This window comes from Dreissena polymorpha, chromosome 6 (genome assembly GCF_020536995.1).
Source record: "Dreissena polymorpha isolate Duluth1 chromosome 6, UMN_Dpol_1.0, whole genome shotgun sequence".
Taxonomy (NCBI): Eukaryota; Metazoa; Mollusca; class Bivalvia; order Myida; family Dreissenidae; genus Dreissena; species Dreissena polymorpha.
In genome coordinates, this window is record NC_068360.1 from 32,715,602 (window position 1) to 32,738,357 (window position 22,756).

The 22,756-nt window shown below is 33.2% G+C and overlaps 2 protein-coding genes across 3 annotated transcripts; both read right to left on the reverse strand.

Annotated features, from left to right (window-relative positions):
* Window positions 1-351: 351 nt before the first annotated feature.
* On the reverse strand, window positions 352-22,603 carry LOC127834707 (COMM domain-containing protein 10-like). 2 transcript variants are annotated; one of them, XM_052360729.1, is made up of 7 exons: window positions 22,537-22,603; window positions 10,936-11,026; window positions 9,446-9,556; window positions 8,102-8,173; window positions 6,654-6,737; window positions 4,769-4,916; window positions 352-2,123 (listed from the first exon to the last, which is right to left on the reverse strand). In XM_052360729.1, exons 1-7 carry the CDS (start codon window positions 22,566-22,568, stop codon window positions 2,062-2,064), a joined length of 600 nt encoding a protein of 199 aa, XP_052216689.1. In that variant the 5' UTR covers window positions 22,569-22,603; the 3' UTR covers window positions 352-2,061. The 2 variants fall into 2 exon arrangements, with proteins under 2 accessions (XP_052216689.1, XP_052216688.1); XM_052360728.1 differs by having other exon boundaries at window positions 4,743-4,916; window positions 22,537-22,602.
* LOC127834708 (uncharacterized) lies at window positions 17,146-21,239 on the reverse strand. Its single transcript, XM_052360730.1, has 5 exons — window positions 21,085-21,239; window positions 19,979-20,048; window positions 18,728-18,787; window positions 18,344-18,397; window positions 17,146-17,584 (listed from the first exon to the last, which is right to left on the reverse strand). Exons 1-5 carry the CDS (start codon window positions 21,103-21,105, stop codon window positions 17,454-17,456), a joined length of 336 nt encoding a protein of 111 aa, XP_052216690.1. The 5' UTR covers window positions 21,106-21,239; the 3' UTR covers window positions 17,146-17,453.
* Window positions 22,604-22,756: the final 153 nt, after the last annotated feature.

A 22,756-nucleotide genomic window follows, 5' to 3' on the forward strand; every position in this document is an offset into this window, starting at 1 on the left:
ATTAGCCTGTCCAGATTGCACAGGCTAATCTGGGACTACACATTACAACATGCATTAAGCCCAATTTTTCCCAGAACGAAACACAATTAGTTTTCAGTCTGTATACTTCTTTTCAACTAAGGTCGCAGTGGCATACTAGAGGTGATGATGGGCCTTAAGACAGGAGGACCGGGGTTCAAATCCCACCTCGTTCTCAAGAACTTCGCATGAGATACCGAACACTGGTTCTTTCCTGGAAACAGACTCTAGTGACTAAATACATGTACATTCTGGGCTTTCATTGCAGTCTAGGTTAAATAAATACGCTTAAATTAAATGAACGTGAGTGGGAAACATGCTCGCACAAAAAGAAACACAATGTACTTTTATTTGTGATAAAAACAATACAAAATCAAATTTAGGAAATTATTGCACTGTAAGCATATGCACACTTGTTCAGCTAAATTAAGTGATACCAAATATCAAATAAAAACAAGAGCTGTCTCCATAAGATGACATATCCCCCAAAAAAACGCTTTGATAGAAGTTATGAGCATTTTTCGAAACCTTAATGCAGATTTCCAAACCTAAACGCGGACCCTAAGTTCAAGGTCAAAGTGAAAGGGGTCAAAATGCCTGTGCGTATGGAAAGGCCTTGTCCATTTACACATGCATACCAAATATGAAGGTTACATCTGAAGCAACATAGAAGTTATGAGCATTTTTTGAAACATAAACGCAGATTTCGAAACCTTAACACGGACCCTAAGTTCAAGGCCATGGTCAAAGGGGTAATTATTTCTGTGCGTATGGAAAGGCCATGTCCATATACACATGTAAACCAAATATGGAGGTTACATCTGAAGCGACATAGAAGTTATGAGAATTTTTGAAACCTAAACGCAGATTTCGAAACCTAAACGCGGACCCTAACTTTAAGATCAAGGTCAAAGGGGGCAAAAGTATGTGCGTATGGAAAGGCCTTGTCCATATACACATGCATATCAAATATGAAGGTTACATCTGAAGCGACATAGAAGTTACATGTATGAGCATTTTTTGAAACCTAAACGCAGATTTTGAAACCTAAACGCGGACCATAACTTAAAGGTCAAGGTGAAAGGTTTCAAAATTTGTGTGTGTAGGGAAATGCTTGTCAATATAAACATGCATACCAACTTTGAAGGTGACATCTGAAGCGACATAGAAGTTATGAGCATTTTTCGAAACCTAAATGTAAAGTGTGACAGAATGACGGACAGACAGACGGACGGTCCGATCACTATTTCCCCATCTTTGGGGGCATAAAAACAATGGGAAATAAAATATAAACAGCATATATAAACTCTGAGAAATCAAACTTTAAATTTTTGTAAGAAAAGTTAAAGATAGCGTAACACTTGGTCACATAAATTTGTGTAAAAAATCTAATGATGAACTGACCATTCACAATATGATATCTATATTAAAAGGGAAATAATATTGCAAGTGAACCAGTTTAAGTATAAAATTTAATAAACTTATGATCTGGGTCAGATAACAAAAGTTTTTCTTTGAACTACACGGTCTAGTATTACCTAGTAGTGAATTGTTTCAAGTGTTGTTATTGATAACAGACCATCAAAACATCCTAGAAATGGTTAATTTCCGAGAAATGTGTCAAGTGGTAATTAACTTACTTACATGTTAATTAAACAGAATTATTCATCAAATTCAGACATTAATAGAACACTGTCAAATAATAGAATTGCATGCAAAAATTATAATATTACAATATTATCATTTAGAAAATTCTACATTAAAAATAAAACATTTGAATCAAGTCATGAAACATCAGTAAAGAGTCCATAAATTTTCCTGATTTAAAATCTTTTCATTTACACCCCTTCGAATTTTAAAACAGAACAATGCCATGTAATACTGTATTTTTCAATAATTTAACTTTTTCAAGAAAGCAACAATTATGATGCTACCATATCAGAATCCTACATCCATTTAACACCATTTAATAACATTATACAGTAATGACTGGCAGCAGTCTATTTGTCCCTGATTATGGTCCATGAAGCACCCGGTCCTTGATCAAAGATGTCCTAGTGCTTTCATCAGCTTAGACCATCCAACTGCTTTTGTATCATCTCTAACTAGAATCAAGAAAGATAAAACTTTTAGGCCGGTAATGGTAACATTTATGTACAATTTGATAACACTGTCTTTCATGAAACTGATTGTATATGTATTTTATTACATTGAATTGATACTGGGAAAACATTGAATAACAAAAACAAGAGGGCCAAGATGGCCCTAATTCGCTCACCTGAGAGGAGTCGGTTCATTCAATCTTTGTCAAAAAAATGACCTAGTGATTAAGTGTTTGAGCCAGATGAGTCAGATACGATTATTACTTTGATTTGCATCAAGAAAATCATTATCTTAAAATACTCAAGTATTAGGTGAACAAGCTGTGTTTGTGAAACACTATGTCCCCCATATATTTGACATTTGACCTTGAAGGATGACCTTGACCTTTCACCACTCAAAATGTGCAGTTCCATGAGATACAAATGCATGCCAAATATCAAGTTTCTATCTTCTTGCAAAAGTGATGGCCAATGGTCAAGTTTCATCATTATTGAACCAAAACTCTGGCGTATGTAGTGTTTACAAGGTTTTTGTAAGATTTGACCTGGTGACCTATATTTTGACCCCTCATGACCAAACATCAAACTTTGCTTACAAAAATACATATTAAGATCAAGATTAATAAAATCTGAAACAAAATTGTGACCTCTAGAGTGTTTACAAGGATTTTGTATAATATAATGAAAATTTGACAATCTAAGGGAAATAATTCTGGCATTTATTATGCGATTTTGCTCATTATCAAACTTGACTGAGACCTTGTGGCCATATAGCTTCTCAGCATATTTGATAAAGAATGCTTGAGAAATGTGAATGCGAATGCTAGAGTGTTTACAAACCAAATGAGGATGCACGACGGACAAAGACCAATCCTAAAAACCTCTCCTGAGCAATCAGGTGAGCTAAAAAGTGTGTATTTTTTTCACCGATCTGAGACATTTTCCAACTTATCCGAGATATCAATAAAATTAATGTCTTGACTATGTTTCACGATGATTAGACAAAATATGTAACTCCTAGAGTGTTCACAAGGTTTCTCTATAGTCATATAAGGAAAACTACCCCACCCCTCCCGGCGGCCATGTTTTTTTACCAATCAGGACCATTTTCAAACTCATATAAGATATACATTTGTAAAGACAACCAATGTTTTGACCAAGTCTTATGATGATTGGGCAAAAATTTGACTTCTAGAGTGTTCACAAGCCTTTTTTATTATATAAATATAAGAAAAATGCCGCCCTCCCCGTGTTTTTCAACGGACCAGAACCATTTTCAAACTCAACTTTCGTATCTAGGAAACAATCTAGGAAACAAACGCTCTCACCAAATTTCATAAAAATTGGCCAACAATGTGACTTTTAGAGTGTTCACATGTTTTCACTACATACATATAGAGAAAACTGCCCCGCCCACTGGCGGCCATGTTTGTTCATTTGTTCGTCCGATATTTTAATAAAACCAATGTTTTGACCAAGTTTCATGATGATTGGGCACAAAATGTGACTTCTTGACTGTTCACAAGCCTTTTTTAATATACAAATACATGTATAAGGAAAACTAAGCCAGTCCACCTGGCAGCCTTGTTTTTCAACAGACCGAAACACAACCAAATACATTTTTCACTATCACAGATGTAACATATCCATACTAATAATATACAATTATATACAATCTTGATGTTTGTTATTTCAATATACTTATCTGGTTTAAAAAAAAATAAATATACAAAAATGGTTTCTTTTAACAATGTGTAAATTAGATTTATGTCAAGACAAGGTTTTTTAGAGTGGTAAATGATTCTGATTTTATACTTTCTTAATATAGACACTGATTACTAGGTAGGTGTTGCAAAATATTAAACACTTAATTCTAAACAAGAGCTGTCTCCATAGGATGACATATGCTCCCGAAAAACGCTTTGATAGAAGTTATGAGCATTTTTCGAAACCTAAACGCAGATTTTGAAACTTAAATGCGGACCCAAAGTTCAAGGTCAAGGTCACAGGGGTCAAAATTTGTATGGTGTGCCTTGTCCATATACACATGCATACCAAATATGAAGGTTGCATCTGAAGCGACATAGAAGTTATGAGCATTTTTCGAAACCTAAACGCAAAGTGTGACGGACAGACAGACGGACAGTGCGATCACTATATGCCTTCCTTCTGTGGCATACAAAAATATTATAGACACATAATTTGATATAATTTTATAATATCAAAATAAAATTTAGATTTTATACTAAAATTCATACAATTACAAGACAAATTTGAAACATATTTTTTCTACTTTTATACTACTAGCATACAAACTAAATATTATACCAATAACATATCAAACTTTTTGTACTAGCCCTACACAAACCATGTTCTAAACCAATAATATTAGCCTCATTCCAGGAAAACTTGGCTTAAAGCTTGTGAGTAAAGTGTTGTGGTAGATTAGCCTGTGCAGTCCACACTAAGTCTCTAATAAACGAAAATCCATTTTAGGCGGAAAGTACATCCCTGATTGGCCTGTACAGACTTCACAGGCTAATCTGTTACGACACTTAAAGCACATGCCCAGTTTTTCCAGGCTCATGTATCAACCTTAAATCAAACTAACTTTACACAAACCTGATTATAGAACTGGTAGAGCTCACTGTGAGTGAACTCCACGCGTATCTTCTTCTTCCCCACCCCCTCCTCACTGTCCCTCACACCAAGTTCAAACATGGCATTGGGGAGCTTCTGTTTGCTCACGCTGGACTGGGCAATCTGCAGGTTGAGCCTCCAGTTGATATCTTCCAGCTGGGCGAAATATAAGACAATATGAGTCACATTCTGGGAAAACAGGGCTTAATGCAAGTGCGTAAAGTGTCTTCCCAGACTTTTTAAAAAGAAAAATACCATGAAAGTGGAAAGTGTTCCACTGATTAGCCAGGGCAGATTTCACAATCTGTGGGCCAACACTTTATGCACCTGCATTAAGCCCACTTATTGCAGAAGAAGGCTAAAATATCTACATGTAAGACGAGGCCATCCTTATACAGATCATCTTATACTCACAGTTTCCTTATACAACTTCTTTAATTTAACTTCCAACTGGTTTCAACCCAATTGTATGATTCATATTATAATCATATAAAACAAAAGTTATAACCGACCACTTGATATTTTGGGAGTCAAACTCTGCAAATGTGCTTAGCAAAAACAAATTATACCAAATACTTAAACATTTTATTATCACCATTTGTACAAGTATATCAAGTATATACAAGTATTTGGTATAATTTGTTTTTGCTTTATTATAACATTTAAAAAAATATATATTTCTTTATTGAAAATAATTGATTGAAATTAGAAAAATAATAAAGTGTTTGTAACACTTTTCATCCATAATTTAGCAACAACGCTCCTTACCGAGACATGTGTTTAAATGCAAACGCCTATAATTGGAAAAATACGAAAGCATTGCATTGCTTTTATAAGTTATTTAGCAAAAGCATGTAATACCAAGTTTGAGTTACCTTTGAAATGCAAAAGCCAGCATAGATAGTGGTAAAGGGTTAGCTTTTTCTTTTAGAGGTCCCTCAGCTAGCAGCTTTAAAACCCAGGATCAGCTCTTTTTTTATTTTAATATTTTCCTCTTGATTTTATTATTTTAAGCTATTCTGAATAATGCAGTTTTGATAGTTAATTAATTCAATTACTTTTTTCTATCATTCAAAAAACTGTAAACAAGCCCCTTAAATCAGAGATGTTTGTAAAACATGTTGCCTGAATGCCCAAACTAAGACAAATTATAAATGGTTTTGATTCCCCAAAATTAAACCATCGTCTAACCAGGCTGACATAAATAACTAAGCAATTTCATGTTACAAGCCCCCGACAGGCAAACTTATTTACTTACATGACACTTTTTCACATAAAACAGATTCTATCACAAGGCACATGTGACCTTGACTGTTGAACTACCGGTATGAATCAATTCCTTTTCTTTCCAAATAAATCGTTACTACTTTGGATGACAGTAAATCTAAATGGGTTAATAGCCTGTGCAGAAACAAAACGATCTGACTGACCAACCGACAAATAGGTGCACTTCTTCCACTGTCTTCTACCCCCACTTCTTTCACACACAACAATCCCATGAAGGTTCATGTTTAAATCTGTTATGGAATCTGAGATATAACCATGAAATAACTTTTTTTAAGAACACGTTGGGTTATGGTATTTCTGCATGGCACTTTTCCTCATTGATATAACCCGAAAAAGTTACATCATATGAAAACAACAGAGGGAAAAAACTCTGACTTTAGAAACTGTAGGGTTATGGTTCTTGTGTATGCAAATTCTTTTTTAATCTCTACAAACCCATGAAGTTTTATGTTGAAATCTTATAAAGTTTCTGAGATAAAGCCCTGAACAATATTTGACTGATGGACAAACTGACGGAAAACGCCAATTGTATATCCATCTGCCTTTTGCGGGGAAAAATAGTGTAATACCAACCACATAATTATGCTGTATGTCATAAGCCAATACCTGACTAGGGTGCAAGGTCTGTTGTCTGAGCTTTTGAAGGACATCTCGGCCATTTGTCGTCCATACAGAAACAATAGCCTCCACCTAGCCAACAGCAAACAATTTAATACATAAGTTATGTTATAAATTCATCAAAAAAGGTTTGCAATACTGTCTTTTCAGAATATTGAAGTAAAAATTGATTACATTTTACACATTGTGTTTACCATATATTTTGTATGCATTGTTTCCAGCTTTTTTACAGTTAGAAATAAAGTCTTTACAATGACTTAGGAGGTTTTATATGAATTGTTTTGTTTAAAAAAAAGTAATTACATGCATTCTGCAACTAGTTTTAAAGTGTTTTTTTTTTAAATGCTTTTTTTATTTCTATTATATTTTCCTATGTCTCTTAAGCTTTGTTCATCAAAGGAGGGGATATAGTTTCGACTTGAATTAGTCTCCTTACAATTCTGTTGCTCTTACCATTAAGTAGTTTAATGGTAATTAAATTTGAAATATACTCTGTTTTATTGTTTTTAATTTGAATTGTTATGCTATGTGGTTATTTCTTTTTTAATTTAAATGTTTCCTTTATAACTCTAGGCATCAAAACATTAAAGCGTTTTTGTTATGACAGTGCTTATTCTGTGAACCCAGATTTATTCATTGTTGTCAGCATCTTTACCAGGATATTCATGCTTGTCAGTTAAGTATTTTAAATGTATTCATTGTGTTTATGTGCCATTGAAGGGAATAGCCCTTGGCCAAGTGTGAGGTTTTGAGCTCCATTAAACCCAATTAAAAGGTTTGCATTGACTGTTCAAAGGTAGTGATGCCAGTTTTATTTATTTTTGTGCCTTTGTGGTGTACTTGTAAGTCATATGTATAGCATCCGTTGCGTGTCATAGTCTTTGCAATTGGTTTTTGCTACAAATAAAGGACCACATGCTATTTTAAGATTTCTTTCCAACTACAATGTAATTGAGCTTAAGATTCACTATATACATAATTTAATCATTAAATATTCAGACATTTATTAAAACACATAAAAACAAAACATAGGTCCAATCATTTACTAAAACAGTTTTCAAAAGATTATCATAGCTTCAAAAGAATTAAAATCGTATAAGCTATTGTTAAGCACATAAAACAAGAGGCCACATTACAACATAAACAAAACAACATAACATGAAAAAAAATGTCGAAATTGCAGTAACCCAGTACCACTCAGAATTGTATTTAATGCGTTTGTAGTCTTTCAAAAAATCTATTCAAATAAAAAATATTCCTTAACATTTGAAGTTTTAAAGGCTACATTTCCAACCCTAAGATATTGATGAGCCACAAACAGCATAAAACCTAAACAGACTGTGAGTTACCTGCAGGCTGTTCTGGTTTAATGCTGGTTGCATATAGCCATTTTGCTTCTGAGCGGGCAAGGGGATACACAACACTATACAGCCTACCTTTGCCTGCTCCAACTCCAGCTGAGTAAGCTGTTGAGACAGAACAGCAGGCTTAGCAGCATGGTATGCGGCCTGGAAAAACATATTTAATGTTAGGAATACAAATAAGCCTTGCATATGCATGTGTGTAAAGTGATGTCCCACATTAGCCTGTGCAGTCAGAACAAGCTAATCAGGGACAAAACTATCCACTTAAACTGGATTTTAACTAAGAAGAGACTTACTTCAAACAAAAAATACCATAAAAAAGTGTAGTCCCTAATTATTCTTTGCAGACTACACAAGCTAAACTGAAACAGCAAAACTCTTGATTGTATATCAAAAGGATAATGACCAAAGTTAAGAATTATCAAGCATGTTTATAACACTATAAACTTCTCTACTCTTTAAAGATTTGACAACAAGAACCTTAATTTTTTTACTTTTGTTATTAAACAGTAGATAACATGATTATGAATTATTAAACAAGTTATAGCCCCAGCAGCTGACCCAATACAGTAGACTCTGCCAATACCGGACTCTCTGAATACCGGAACTCTCCCGATTCCGGACGGTCGGGCCAGTCCCGTATTTTCTCCTTCTATTTCTTTGTTAATAAATGTTGAATAAACCGAACTCTCTGAAAACCGGAAACCGGACGGGTATCTCTGTAAATTTGGTCATTTTCAACGTAAAATACATTGAGTATACCGGACGGTCTAAATTCTCAAGATGCCCGAGGCGTGAAAATGACAATACCTAGTCAGCACAGCGAGTGCGGTGTCACACATTTTGCTAGCGCTATTATCAATAATCGGATTAAACAAACCATAAAGGTGTCAAGTCGTTACCGCGATTTAAGAGTCCGATTAAGTAATGTAAAACAAACTGTGCATGTCTATAATAGACGTGCGGTAACACCAAAAAGTGATTGGCTCAATCGTTTTATTAATTATTTATTGTCGCCTATGATAAACAATTTAATTAAAAAATTAATGCATGCCGTTGCGACGATCACTTTCTTGTGATCTTCTCGGGTATTTTAAAAGATCTTATAGCCATGTTTTAGCGCTGAAATGGTTGTTTGTTTGTTTGTCATTTAAACTGTTAGAAATATGACTATTAAATATCCAACCATCTGTATGCAAATTCATTCAGCCAAAATTGATTTGAAAACTGAAAAACAGCAAACATTTTCTCAATTTCTTGATAAGTTTTCCAGACCTCTACTACAATTTGGGCAGGAAAGGTGGGTCAAAATGTTATAAAAAACACTTTGTAAATGACGTTCTCATATTTTATAGAAGGAATTATATTTTGCATTCACTGCAGAATAATTATAATAACAAAATATAATAAAAATACCTGCTGTAACAAGAACTCAAGAGTCTGTAACACCAATTCCAATTCTGGACCATCAATACCTAAAGTTTGTTGAAGCTTTTCTTCCTCTTCTTCAGAAAATGTGCGCTCATCCTAAAATTATTGAATTAAAAATGGTTTGGTGAAAAATGGTCTTGATTAGTGATGCAAGAGGTTAACCGGTCAGCCAATCAACCTACACCATCAGTTAACCAGTTACATTTTTGGAAAAGGTTAATATGATTAATTTTTAAATTATGCTTTTTCATGGAATAAATTGTGCAATTTTACTTATTGCACAGGACATACTGCCAACTTTCACTGAAATTACTTTCTTTTGTATAGACAGAACATGTACAAGCAAAAACACATTTGTTTAAAGTATACTTTCACCTTTTTACTTTTTTAGGTTGTTCAGTTAATCAGTTAGTAACCGGGTCGGTAAAATTTTAACCGGTGATTGTCAGTTTTAGGAAGAATGACCTATAATAATAATTTTATTGTGAACTTACGTAGTTTTTTAAAGAACTTCAGTACAATTTGTCTCATATTGGGTTGCCAGGGTAAACAGCCCAAAACGTGGGACTGCCTTGCCAAAATTGGGATGTCTAACATCTATGCTTTTAAGATATGATTTTACTGTATTATATTCTAAAAAAGAAACTCTTTGCTCTCAAAATGGGCCATGCTTGCAATTTTAATTGATGCTTCATGCTTTTTAAGTAGTTATTCTTCAATGCTCTGAGCTTTAATGATTACATACATACAGCTCACAGTTCTTTTTGATAACCAAATTTCGTGGTAAAAAATGAAGTCTCAAGTTTGTCCATAAAATCAAATTCAATCAACCTAATACATTTTAACAAACACTGTACACAATACCTGTTACCATCGACATCAATTTGCATGTTTTTGAGAATAAATGCTCAAAAGAAAAAGTTGATAAAAAGCAAATTAAAACTGAAAATTGAAGTTTTAAATTGAGAATTCAATCTATCTTACGGAGGTTGCAGAGATAGTCAGTGTAGCCCTATAGGATTGATTTGACACAAGATCTATCTTGCCAAGGATTCCAAAGATAGTGGTTATTGCTAAACCTTACACTTTTTTGTTAACCGTTAAAGCGTTTGAAACTTTGAAATTTGGAGTAATAAAATTATTTTACAAGCACACTGCATCAAGTAAGTAATTATAATTTGAGCATTAATGATAAATTTATAATCTGTTCGTGTTTAATTATGCAAGAAAATATTTTATGTTGCTGACTTTACCTATTAAAGTGCCGCCTGGGTTCCATGAGGCCGAATTTACATGAAAAATCTTGTTACCAGTTGCAACTCCCAGCGACCATGATCTCTAGGATAATATTCAGTTACAAATCGACTGAATAAATATTTATGTTATGGTTACTTCCTGTTGGACAATACATAATAAACAAACTACAAAACCAACAAAAGACTTTAATTAAAATGGGACAGCCAATCAAACTATACCTTGAGATGCAGTCTTTGCATAATTCTTGAAAGCACCAATCGAAATTTTCCATCATCCAGCTTGTTTATCAATGCAACGGCTTTCTTTATACTGAAAATTACACACACAAAATAATATGTCAAACAATACATTACATTGAACAACTTTAATATTTAAACAAATTAAACAAGACTATTGTCAAGCAATATAAGTCCCCTACCGGCCCCACCATTATCAGAAATTCCATATTTTTTTTATAAATATTTGTTGCCATAGCAACCAATGTTTTTTATTTAGGAACAAAATGAAATTACGTGCATAATGTCCATATTGCCATCTATCCATGTTTCAAGTTTCATGAAAAAATATTAAGAACTTTAAAAGTTATCGCAGGATCCAGAAAAACCACCATTTTCAGCAGTATTTCTGGTCTATGTGTTGCCATAGCAACCATAATTTTTGACGTAGGAACGAAATGAAATGACGTGCATAATGGCCCCGTTTCATAAACGTTCGTACGCACGGTTTCTTACGTAAGTATACTTACGCAGTTCGTAAGAAAATCCGAGCGTTTCATAAAGAAATACTTACGCAACCACCCGCTACGAATTCGTAAGTTTCAACGTAAAAGTTACGCAAGGGTAGGGCTGTCGTAGCGTTCTTAAATATGGCCGCCGCGTTTGTTTTCTTTGGTGACGAGCGACGGAGACAACGGGTTTTTCGCCCTAGAATGGACATATCCCATTTAAGTGATATTGAAATTATACAAAGGTACCGCTTGAGTCGGGAATGCATTGATTATTTGCTTGAATTAATGGGTGAACACCTGAAGAGAAGAAGTGAACGAAATCGGGCAGTACCCCCTTTAACGCAGGTTTGTTAACTGATTTTTCATTGATGAAGTGAAGTATTTTGTTATAATTTTATGCTGGATTCAAGAAATGCTTACATTTTTTACTAATCTATAGCCTTCTACAGGTTCGGTATATTGTTTAGGAGTTACTAGTTTTTCCCTTGACTGCGAGTACTGTTTCCTGTGTCAGTAAATAGGTCAACGATTCAGTCTTGTCAGATTTGTGTTGTGAACTACCTATAAGTGGATCGACATATGTTGATATTGCTCATCATACTTTTTTATTTTATTCGGTAATTAAAGCATTCCTATCCGAGAATGGATCTACGATGAGTAATACCTAGGGTAGTAAAATAATGTGCTGTGAGTGTGACAGTGGTAAATTTTAAACATGTTAAACCATGGACACAGGCCAGTTCTTAAAAACAAATCGATCGACAGTTGGAATTAAGCATTTGGATTTGGATATGGCTTGGATTGTAATTTAAATGGACTTATTTATTGTGGATATATGGAGCTATTATGAAAATATCGTTTAATTATGTGTAAATTTCATGTTTTGTCATTATGTTGTTCACCAATTTGACAAAATGTGGGTTTTCATTTATTAAATGAGTTATTTTGATTCAACGATTGCCCTGCACTTTTGTCATTGTATGGTGAGTGTAAATTGAAATAACGTCATCATTCAATGGTAAGGATTTGTTGAATGTATTTTAATGTATTATCATTTAAAATAGAATAGATCTATTTCACTGTTTTAGTAGTAGATCTAACATAAGATATCATTTATGCTCAACATTTTGTAAACCAATACCTATAGTGATCCAACAAGAAGAAAGAAAAACTGGTGTCATTATTCAAATTAATTATCTGTTGTGTTCATTTGTTTTATGGTATTCAAGTTAATGATAGTATTATAAAAACAATCGTTTGTGTCTGGTCCCTTAGGAGTTATCTGTATAATGCAATAAAATCTGCATACCAAAACTCAAAATGTCTCATGATTGTACTATTTAATGCACCTATAATCTGTTTTAAACAATGTATACTTGTGAGATATGCAAACACCATATTTGAAAATTTTATTTCATGAATTCGCTCTAAAATGTATTGTAGCACACCAATTTTTTAGATTTTGATTGGCCTAAGATACCTTGCAAAGGGTGATTTTTACTCAGAAGTTGGGGACCTTCACGGTGTCAGTAAAAGCACAGTATCAAGGGTGTTGGGCTCCTTTTTGGATGTTCTTAATGAACAACTTGACAACATCAAGTAATGGTTTAACATATTAATTTATTGATGAAAAGGGTAATCATTTTATGTAAATTAGTTGAAAACTTATAAGTAAAAATTGTCAAGCACTAAATAGAATAATGTGCAATTTTGTCATTAGTACTGGTAAACGCTTATTTTTATTCCATTTTCAGGGCTCAACATTAACCTAAAAACCAACTTGCCCTGCTGGGCAAGTACTTAGAAAATATACTTGCCTTGAACGTTAAGCCACTTGCCCAAACATGAAATATCACATTAACTGTAAACCTCATGTTTTTGAATAAAGATTAAAATGATACACAACAAACCCTTTTTAATTGTTGCACATTTATCAAAATGAATGCAGCCATAAAGTCTGAATTTAATGCTCTTTGTTCTTTTTGCACTTTCCTCCAGGGCAGACAACTAGATTATAAAATAACTTGCCCATACCCATCTTTGACTTGCCAGGGGCAATAGGACAACTGTTAATGTTGAGCCTGCATTGTACCATTATATATGTTTAAATGTCAAAACCTAACTGAAATGATGCTTGCTGCTGATAAAACGCACACAATACAACAGCTGTTACTTATGATGTAAGATTTATCTACAATTATGAAAAGATATACAGACAATTTGCAAATAGCTATACTTCTGCTCTCTTTTTTTTAATAAAGACTTCATTTTGATGAAAATGTGTGTCTTAATATTTCTTAAACTAATAATAGGAAACAAAAACAATTATGCCAGTATTGTTGTTTGTCAATTAGAGAACAAACTGTAATTGATTATAATTTCATTTTTAATAAAGGTTTCCCATGAGCCCAGAAGAGCGTCAAGCCATCAAGCTTGAATTTTACCAAAAGTCAAGGATTCCTGGGGTGATTGGGGCCATTGATGGTACCCTTGTACCAATAATTGGCCCCCATGAAAATGAAGAGGTGTTCAGGAGTCGGAAAGGGTTCCATGCACTGAACGTACAAGCAGTGGTGGACACCAAAACCATGTGAGTACAAGAAATAATATATTATGTTACTGGGAAGGCTTGTCTAAAACTGTCTCCTGTTAAGTGTCCCCCTTGATTAGCTTGTGTGCATTGCACAGGCTAATCAATGTGCACAGGCTTATCTGAGACACCACTTATTTGACATTCAATAAGCCACTTTTCCCTAAAAGCTGCCAATATGTCAAGATTTAAATGACAAACTGGCCAATCTTGTCCCACAAGCTGTTAAACACTATTGATTAAATAAACACTGCTGTCTGCACTCTGCAGTATACCAGTGGTAGAGAATAAACAGGCAGATATTGTTATCGTTCCTAGCGTAGCTAAGCCCAAGCATAACTAAAACCAGACTGATTTGCAACGCACAGTCATAACTTTGGTCCTTCACAAGCAAAGAACTAAAATGACTGCTCATTTTGATGCTTGGCATTGACCGTTCCAAGGCGGTGACCCCAGCTTTTTTCATATTTTGTGTTTATGTTTGTTTGTATTGTGCTGTATTGTGCTGTTTTGTACTGTTTGGGCAATCGGTCACTTGCCTTAAATAAAGGACCAACTAATTGTTTTTAATGAAAATTCAATACTGCTCCAGCAGCTGGAGTTTCACTTCTTTATATTATTATTAGAAAAAGTGAAGTACAATTTGAAATGTTAATGCATGTATTTTTTCAAATGTTTAATTATTTTGCATGTTATGCCTTAGTTAATGCTATAATTGTTTTAGTTTCAGAGATGTTGTATCCAGGTGGCCAGGTTCAGTGCATGATTCTGCTATTTTCAATAACTGTGGTTTGAAGGTAAGATTTTCATGTCAGTTAACAAACACTAGTTAAATTGGATATTAAATTAAATTATTAGATTTTATGAACCAATTTTATACTGCACCATTGAACGTTAATATTCCTTTTAAATAAAAGAATTCACCTTTAATGTGATTGTCTGATTACATAATTAATCTCATGTGCACTAGACTTCAATATTATGTAATACTTGTCTGGTCATTATTGAACACATACCACATTACAATGTTTAATGTTTTCGATGCAAATATCAATTACATTGAACTTGTGTTATCGAATCAGAGTGTATAGACATCTTGTTGTATTTAATTCTATAAATTTGCATCAATTTCAATTACAGCAGTATCTTGAGACACAACAAGTAGGTTGTTTGTTGGGTGACAGTGGCTACGGGCTCAAGACATTTCTTTTAACCCCCAAACTGAATCCAATTACCCAGCAAGAAGTGCGCTACAATGCTGCTCATAGGCGTGGCAGGGTGGTGGTAGAACGGGCCTTTGGAATGCTTAAATCCAGATTTAGGTATTATTTTATTACTTTTGAAAAAAAGTTGATTGATGCCATTGAAAATTATCTGTATATATATACTTAATCTTGTACTTGATGACAATTTTTTTTTCTAAATCATCCATCTATTTAACAACTGATGTCAATCAATTATTGTTATATCCATATTGCAATGATACATGCACCAAATGAAAGTTTGTGTACTTTTTTGGGTTTTTGCTTTAATATTTTCAATATAAGAACCTTCATATATAGGTTGTTGTCACTATATTTAGTGTTTTTTTACATAATATTTGGTATTCTAGCCTTTTAATAATCAAATATTTCAATCCCTAAATTGATAAAATCAAATGATTTTTTTTAATTAAATACAATAAATTAGTGGTAGAAAATGTAATTGGCAACATGAAAATGTGTTTGTGTTGCTTGCTTTTAAAGATGCCTTCACAAGTCGGGGGGATGCCTCCCATTTCAACCTCAACGAGCTGCAAAAGTTGTTGTGGCCTGCATGAGACTGCACAATCTTTGTGTGCAGTTCAATGTTGCAGTTCCACAGATGAACGACACAGAGAATGATGAAATTGATGATAATATTGTAGGAGATGGAATAGATGTGAATGCACAACAGGCTAGACAGCTGATAATTGATAGATTTTAAAAGTTGTCAACATGTAACAATACTTAAAACCCATAAGGTGTGGGCACATTTGGGAAAAAAATACTTAAATGTATACACAGTGATTGATAAAAGTGTTTTTTTTAATTTAAATGTATTTGTCTGCCAATATTTCCCTTTGATTTTCAAACAATTTGATATGGCACATCTATTCCATGTCCTACACTATTATCATTTGGAAAGAACAATGATTTAGATAACGAAATCACTTTTATTCAGTTCATTGTATAATCATTCATTTCATTGTATAATCTGTTGATAACTTATGAAGCATTTTTTACAGATAAATACTGTGATGAAATTATAATAATAATTATAATTTAATAAACTGAATATTTTGTTCAATATGGTTGCATGCACATCAATAAATGAGATCAGCTTTGTTCATCTCATTTATTGATGTGCATACATCGATATTGACCGATAGGTTCTAACAAAAATAAACATATATTGTCAATTTTTCATCATGTTCATCTTGTTCATCTTATATAAGGAAACATTATCAATGTTTAGAAATATAAATTATAATATTAAAAGGTTTAAAGGAATGTAACACATAAACTTAACAAAAGCTGTATAACACAGCGGGCTCGACTATGGGTCATCTTTGATTCTGTTGTCACCTGAAAACAAGGGCTGTTTGTATAACATGCATGCCCTAAATCTGGGCTGTCGGTTGTAGTTAGTGCCATTGTGTAAATACATTTTTTGTCACTGTGAACTTGACCGTTAACCTAGTGACCTGAAAATCAGGAGTCATCAGTCAGTCATGATAAATGTACCTATGAAGTTTAATGATCCTAGGCCTAAGTATTTTTGAGTTATCACCCGGAAACCACTTTACTGTTTTGAGTCAATGTGACCTTGACCTTTGACCTGCAAAATAAAAAGTGGTCATCTGCCAGTCATAATATCAATGTACCTATAAAGGTTCATGATCTTAGGCGAAAGCATTCTTGAGCTATCATACGGAAACAATTTTACTGTTTCAAGTCACTGTGACCTTGACCTTTAACCTAGTGACATAAAAATTAAAATGGGTTATCTGCCAGTCATGATCAATGTACCTATGAAGATTAATGATCCTATGCGTAAGCATTCTTGAGTTATTATCAAAAAACCATTTTACTGTTTCGAGTGACTGTGACATTTACCTTTGACCTAGTGACCTGAAAATCAATGCGGGTCATCTGCCAGTCATGATCAAGGCACCTATGAAGTTTCATGATCCTAGGCATAATTGTTCTTGAGTTATCATCCAGATATCATCTGGTGGACAGACGGACCAACGGACAGACCAACCGACAGACATGTGCAAAACAATATGCTCTCTTCTTCGAATGGGGGCATAAAAATGACTTTAACGTGAACAATATTCAGACGCCAACATTTTGGTGAGAAGTGCAGCCCTGACCATTTCATTAATAGTCGAGCTATTATTCAAATACATTTGTAGTTGAATGCTTAAGCTTTTTAAAACAAAGTGACTCTCTTTTTAAATGAACTATTTCTTCAAATAATTCCAATTTCCTTCTCTCAATTGCCAGAAGTTCATCATGGCAGTCACCTGAAATACACATGTATATTATTCACATAGAGGATATTTGTTGGATTCGGTGGATTATCGATTTTAATTCACAACATTGAGTGATCATAGAAAATATATATATGTTATATGATCATGAGTGAATTAAAATCGATATTCCACCAAATTCAACAAATTTTCTTTTTATTGTATGCTTTTTTTCTCTGTTTATATACATTGTTAAAGAGTTTAACAACAGAATTTCCCTGGAATAATATTGTCATTAAAAACAATAATTATTGTCATTTCACAGTAAACAGTGAAAAATTGATAATTTTCACTACTTGAAACAGTGAAATTATTAGTTTTAATTCACTGATATTTCTCTATAAACCATCGGAAAGCACAAAATAAATTTGTATAGCCAATTTTTACACATGCAAGGACATGTGTATGTAATAATTCATAGACACTGTCATCATTATTAAAATGTATGATCGCAAAGCTCCATTTGGCAGAGCCCTGGACTTCAAAGGCAATTATCATATGTGCGTCCCCAGCACAGCCACATTGGTAGTGAAATTATCATGATATTACTTCTATTGCCACTTCCGCACAACATCAGATGATATGCAATACCTGTAATGTTGTTATTTTCCAAAATATCAATTTAATATACTATGATTAAAGTATGCAAGTTGAAATTTATTGGAAGTTACTTTAGTTATTAATAAACAAACATCATGACAATAAAGTTAGAGTATATCTTGCTGGTTTTTTAAAATAAAAAATGATACATACATTTCCTTTTCTTGTTGACCCTTTTTTTTTTCATTACGGTGTCTGTGCTTTTTTCTGGAAATAAAAAAACAATTTAGTTTTCGAAAAGCTATACAAATGTATACATACATTTTGGAATATAACTCTATATATATTTAAGCAATGTTTTAGCAAAATGCAATTCATTCATAGAAAGCTTAAGAAGTAGTTTCAATAAATTTAGTTAAAATAATCTCAATAGACAACAAATAGATTGAAGAAATGTATCATTGTTTGTCAATATTAACATTTATTGATCAGCGATTGTTATGAAGAAATTCATCATTGTCAATACTAACATTGATTGATCAGTGATCGATACATTATTTAAGTATTTTTGTACCATAATAATGCATAATTTCTAACCTCCCGAGATTAGTGAATAGGATTCACTGTCTGAATCTTCGAAGAAACCTTCAGGTTTATCTAAAGAAACAAAAAAACATGTACAAACACACCTATGACATAAAACAGGTGTGTTTTGTATGTGTATTGTTTTTTTTTTATTTGAAGATAAAACAATATAACAAAACAAAAGTATTTTTTCTTAAATTAATAACTTTTAATGAGCTTGTTTAAGGCAGTGAGTCTACTTTATATATATATATATATATTTGTAAAACTGGTGATAATTATTATAGACACTTTACTACACAGCATGTAATTGTAATGTTAATGTGTCTTAAAAGATTATTGACATTGTTTATTGCTGATTATGTGTTAACATAATACCACATGGATGTTTTGTATCTATCATGTATTATTTTTCCATAATGTAAATTCAAACATAGCTATATGTTTTCCATAGTTGGTTCCGGCAATGTTTGTTAACATTTTTTTTAAATATTTTTAGTTGTATGTATGTTTGTGAGAAATGAAAAAAGTGTTAGTCAAGACAATAATAGTAAATCATTTTCCCATTGTGCATTTTCAGGACAAGCTGTAACTTAAATCACCTATGTGGTATTTTATTTTATTATGGGAGCTTTGTGTCAATAATTTGCAATAGTTGGAATTATAATCGTTGACTTATACAAAATTTAAATGAAAAGTGTGTTTATTTTTGTGTTTTCTTACATTCAGTTGATAAATAATTCCTTAAATTCTAAACTTTTGATGTGCAGTTTGATATAGGTTTGCATAGAAAAAATTGATGCATTAGGCTGTGTTAGGTATTTACTAATATCAATTGATTTATCAATGAAGACAACTACAACCTTCACTTCAAAAATCATTGTACTATTTTCCAATTTGCTGTGGAATTTAAAAAAAACAAGAGCTGTGTTTGTGAAACACAATGCTCCCTACTGCGCTTTGAAGCTGCATGGCAGCTATTTAAGACACATTTAATAATTTTGAATGTAAAGGTAACAGTGACCTTGACCTTTGACCTAGTGACCTCAAACCATGTCTGATTGTAGATCTAAATGAGATGCACGCACATGTGAAGTTTAAAGAACATAGACCCAAAAGTTATCATTTTATGAGCAAGGTTAAGTTTTGGGACAGACACACACTTAAAATGTGTCAATCACAGACAGACAGGTAAAAAACAATATACCCCCTGACCATTCGATCTGGGGGCATAAAAATGTACATAACAATTGAAAATTTTACCTATTGTGAGGAATGTGTCAACGCCCCCAGTGATACCCATTGTGATGCAGTCTGGGAGTACAGACAGGACCTGAAAATTACTTACACATTTTTTTAACGCAAATCATTGAGGTACCTAATTGTTTCCTCATAATGTATCAATCTTCAATAAGGAATTTTTCAAACGTGAACATATCCGTTATGAGTAAAGATATTGATTTAAAATTTTACATACGATCATTTTACTGCATTCTATGCAAGCTCACAATATAATCATTCATGTTGATTTGACGCTTTAGCACGTGGGGTAAGTGTGGTTCCATATTTTTGCATGTGAAAATTTTGAAACGCGATTTAATTCCAGATTTATTTCAGTTTAAATATTTTAGGCGTGTTCTTACAAAAGGAAAACAAAAAATAATTTACAAAACAATAGAGCTCATATGAATATTCAGGAGCGCAATCGCTCACTTTGCATTTAATAGTCTACCTTTCCCACTTGCTGAAGCATACCATAGTAACGGATGATTGATTGTAGCATTTGCTTGCATATATTGTATTTAAATGGACACAAGTGATATTGTACATAAAAAGTATTACCCATTACTGAGATATGTAGGTTTTTAAAGTGTTAAGTTAGGAAAATCACCAAGTGTAGTAAAAGGCGACATACATATTCCAATTTAATTTCAATTTCATAATTATAAGCAAGTTTTTACCCAATAAAAACATAACATCAATTAAAGAAAAACCAAAATGGCTGGTATGAATATTCAGGAGGGAAATGGTTAAGTTGGAATGTTGGCAGGTTATTGAGAAATGTAAGTTTATGCGTTTTACTTTTTATTTTGTTGTTATTTAACATGGTACAAGTTTGCGAATTTGACTTTTGAAATGACGTTTTAAATTTGTTAAGTTTTACATATTATTACTTTTCAATTCATTCAAATTTTCAGTCATTATCAGATATGTGTTGAATTATTCTTGGTCCAAATTTTAACACAAGCCGTTAAAAAATAAGGGAGCTATATTGATATGATTAAGTGATGCGTTAGAAAAGTCTCCATGTGTACTATCCAGGGTACGTTACCGCGATCTTTGATATACAACAAAGTGTGAACACTTACGGTGAAAATACGATAGATCATACCAACTGTACAAGTTGGGCTCTCTAAAGTTTAACTGAACAGTGTGTGGCTGAAAACTGCATATTCTTTCAGAAGAATAACATTTCCATATGTCGAGACTCAACTGTCAAAATAACAAATATGGCCGACTTGGGGACTGTTCATAACGGTTGAAACGGACAACATTATAACGGTCTTGGAGAAAAACAAACACATTTCAAAGAGAAAATTACAGATATATAATTACAATAAACTCAAATACACAAATACCTTTTCCTGTAAGGCCGACAAGGGCTTTGGTGGCGGCCCTCCCCCAGTCTGCACTACGACAGACTTGATGGCCATTGCTTTTGTTTTTGTTGCGGACTGTAATAATTTAATTAAATTTCAACGTTCATACATATCGCTTTAATTTCGTTTCAAGATTTTTATACGGATTAAAATGATCGTAAATTCTTCTTTAACTAAAAATGTTTTATTACCTTTATATCTGACCACTTCTTCTTCACCTTCTTCGGTGGTCTCACACACGTTCCTACGCTGTTTACTCTGAATGTATCGATAAATAAACATTTATCACTCAGAAACAATACAAAAATACTTTATTAAATGAATTGTATTAAATACTGATCTTTATTTCTAGTATTTAATATAAAAACACAATTAACTATTAACCTAATATTAAGTCAAAATGACTCAAATAAAAATATGATCATGATGATATGATATTTCAAAGATCTATAATATGGTTTTGGATATGTCAACAACAAACCTCTCAGTTACTCTATCCCAGAATACCGCATTCATCTCGCCGAGCGATTTTCCCGAACATAGATCAATCAACACCTCAATCTCTTCTTCGCACCAGTTTGATGCGCGGGTGGCCATCTTATCTAACAGTCGTCTGACATAGCGCGCCAACTAACTTCAGAGTGTTTTACAACCTCAGTTTGAAGATCGCAGACTGGTTTAACGCTCGTTTAATTCGTAAGAATTCTTAAGTCTGCGAACGTGTTTATGAAACGTTCGTACGTATTGGCGTAAGAACGTTCGTAAGTATTTATCGCAGAATACTTACGTAAAACTAAAGAATTGTTTATGAAACGGGGCCAATGTCCATATTGCCATCTATCCATGTTCCAAGTTTCATGAAAAAAATATTAAGAACTTTTAAAATTATCGCAGGATCCAAAAAAGTGTGACGGATGGACGGACGGAGACAAAACCATAAGTCCCCTCCGGTGAAACTGGTAGGGGACTAAAAATAATAATAATCCGAAAATATAGTAACCGGAAACTGTAGCACTTTTAGTAAGTGAATTATTCATACTTTAAATACGTGACAACACTTTTAAACATAAACAACCATAAAATGAGAGTGTGATTGTTAGAAACAAACCGATGATTGTTGTATGCACTCGGGCTTGATAAAATCGCAAGTGATTTTCTTACCTAGGGGTGGATGTAAACATTAAAGCCGCCATCTTTTTGTAAAATCTTATTGTTATAAAGTTCACAACACGGGTTAAGATCTACTAACATGAGATACTGACATTTGCAATGCACTATGAATAGCAGGCAATTTATTGCACAAATCAATCGTACGGAAGATTCCGGTGACAGTCGGCCACTTCCACGATAGGTTAAAGATCTATCAATAAGTTAAGATTTA

What these genes read in the sequence shown, in the direction of transcription:
- LOC127834707 (XM_052360728.1), bottom strand. Translation starts at nt 22,568, where the DNA reads ATGGCGGCTTTAATGTTTACATCCACCCCTAG. An exon ending in TTGAGTTCTTGTTACAGCAG is followed by an intron (nt 8,174 to 9,445) that starts GTATTTTTATTA and finishes ATGTTTTTCCAG; the next exon opens with GCCGCATACCATGCTGCTAA. An exon ending in AGACCTTGCACCCTAGTCAG is followed by an intron (nt 4,917 to 6,653) that starts GTATTGGCTTAT and finishes TATTTCGCCCAG; the next exon opens with CTGGAAGATATCAACTGGAG.
- LOC127834708 (XM_052360730.1), bottom strand. Translation starts at nt 21,105, where the DNA reads ATGATCTATCGTATTTTCACC. An exon ending in TGATCTATCGTATTTTCACC is followed by an intron (nt 20,049 to 21,084) that starts GTAAGTGTTCAC and finishes AGTAATTTTCAG; the next exon opens with GTCCTGTCTGTACTCCCAGA. An exon ending in GGTCAACAAGAAAAGGAAAT is followed by an intron (nt 17,585 to 18,343) that starts GTATGTATCATT and finishes TGTGTATTTCAG; the next exon opens with GTGACTGCCATGATGAACTT.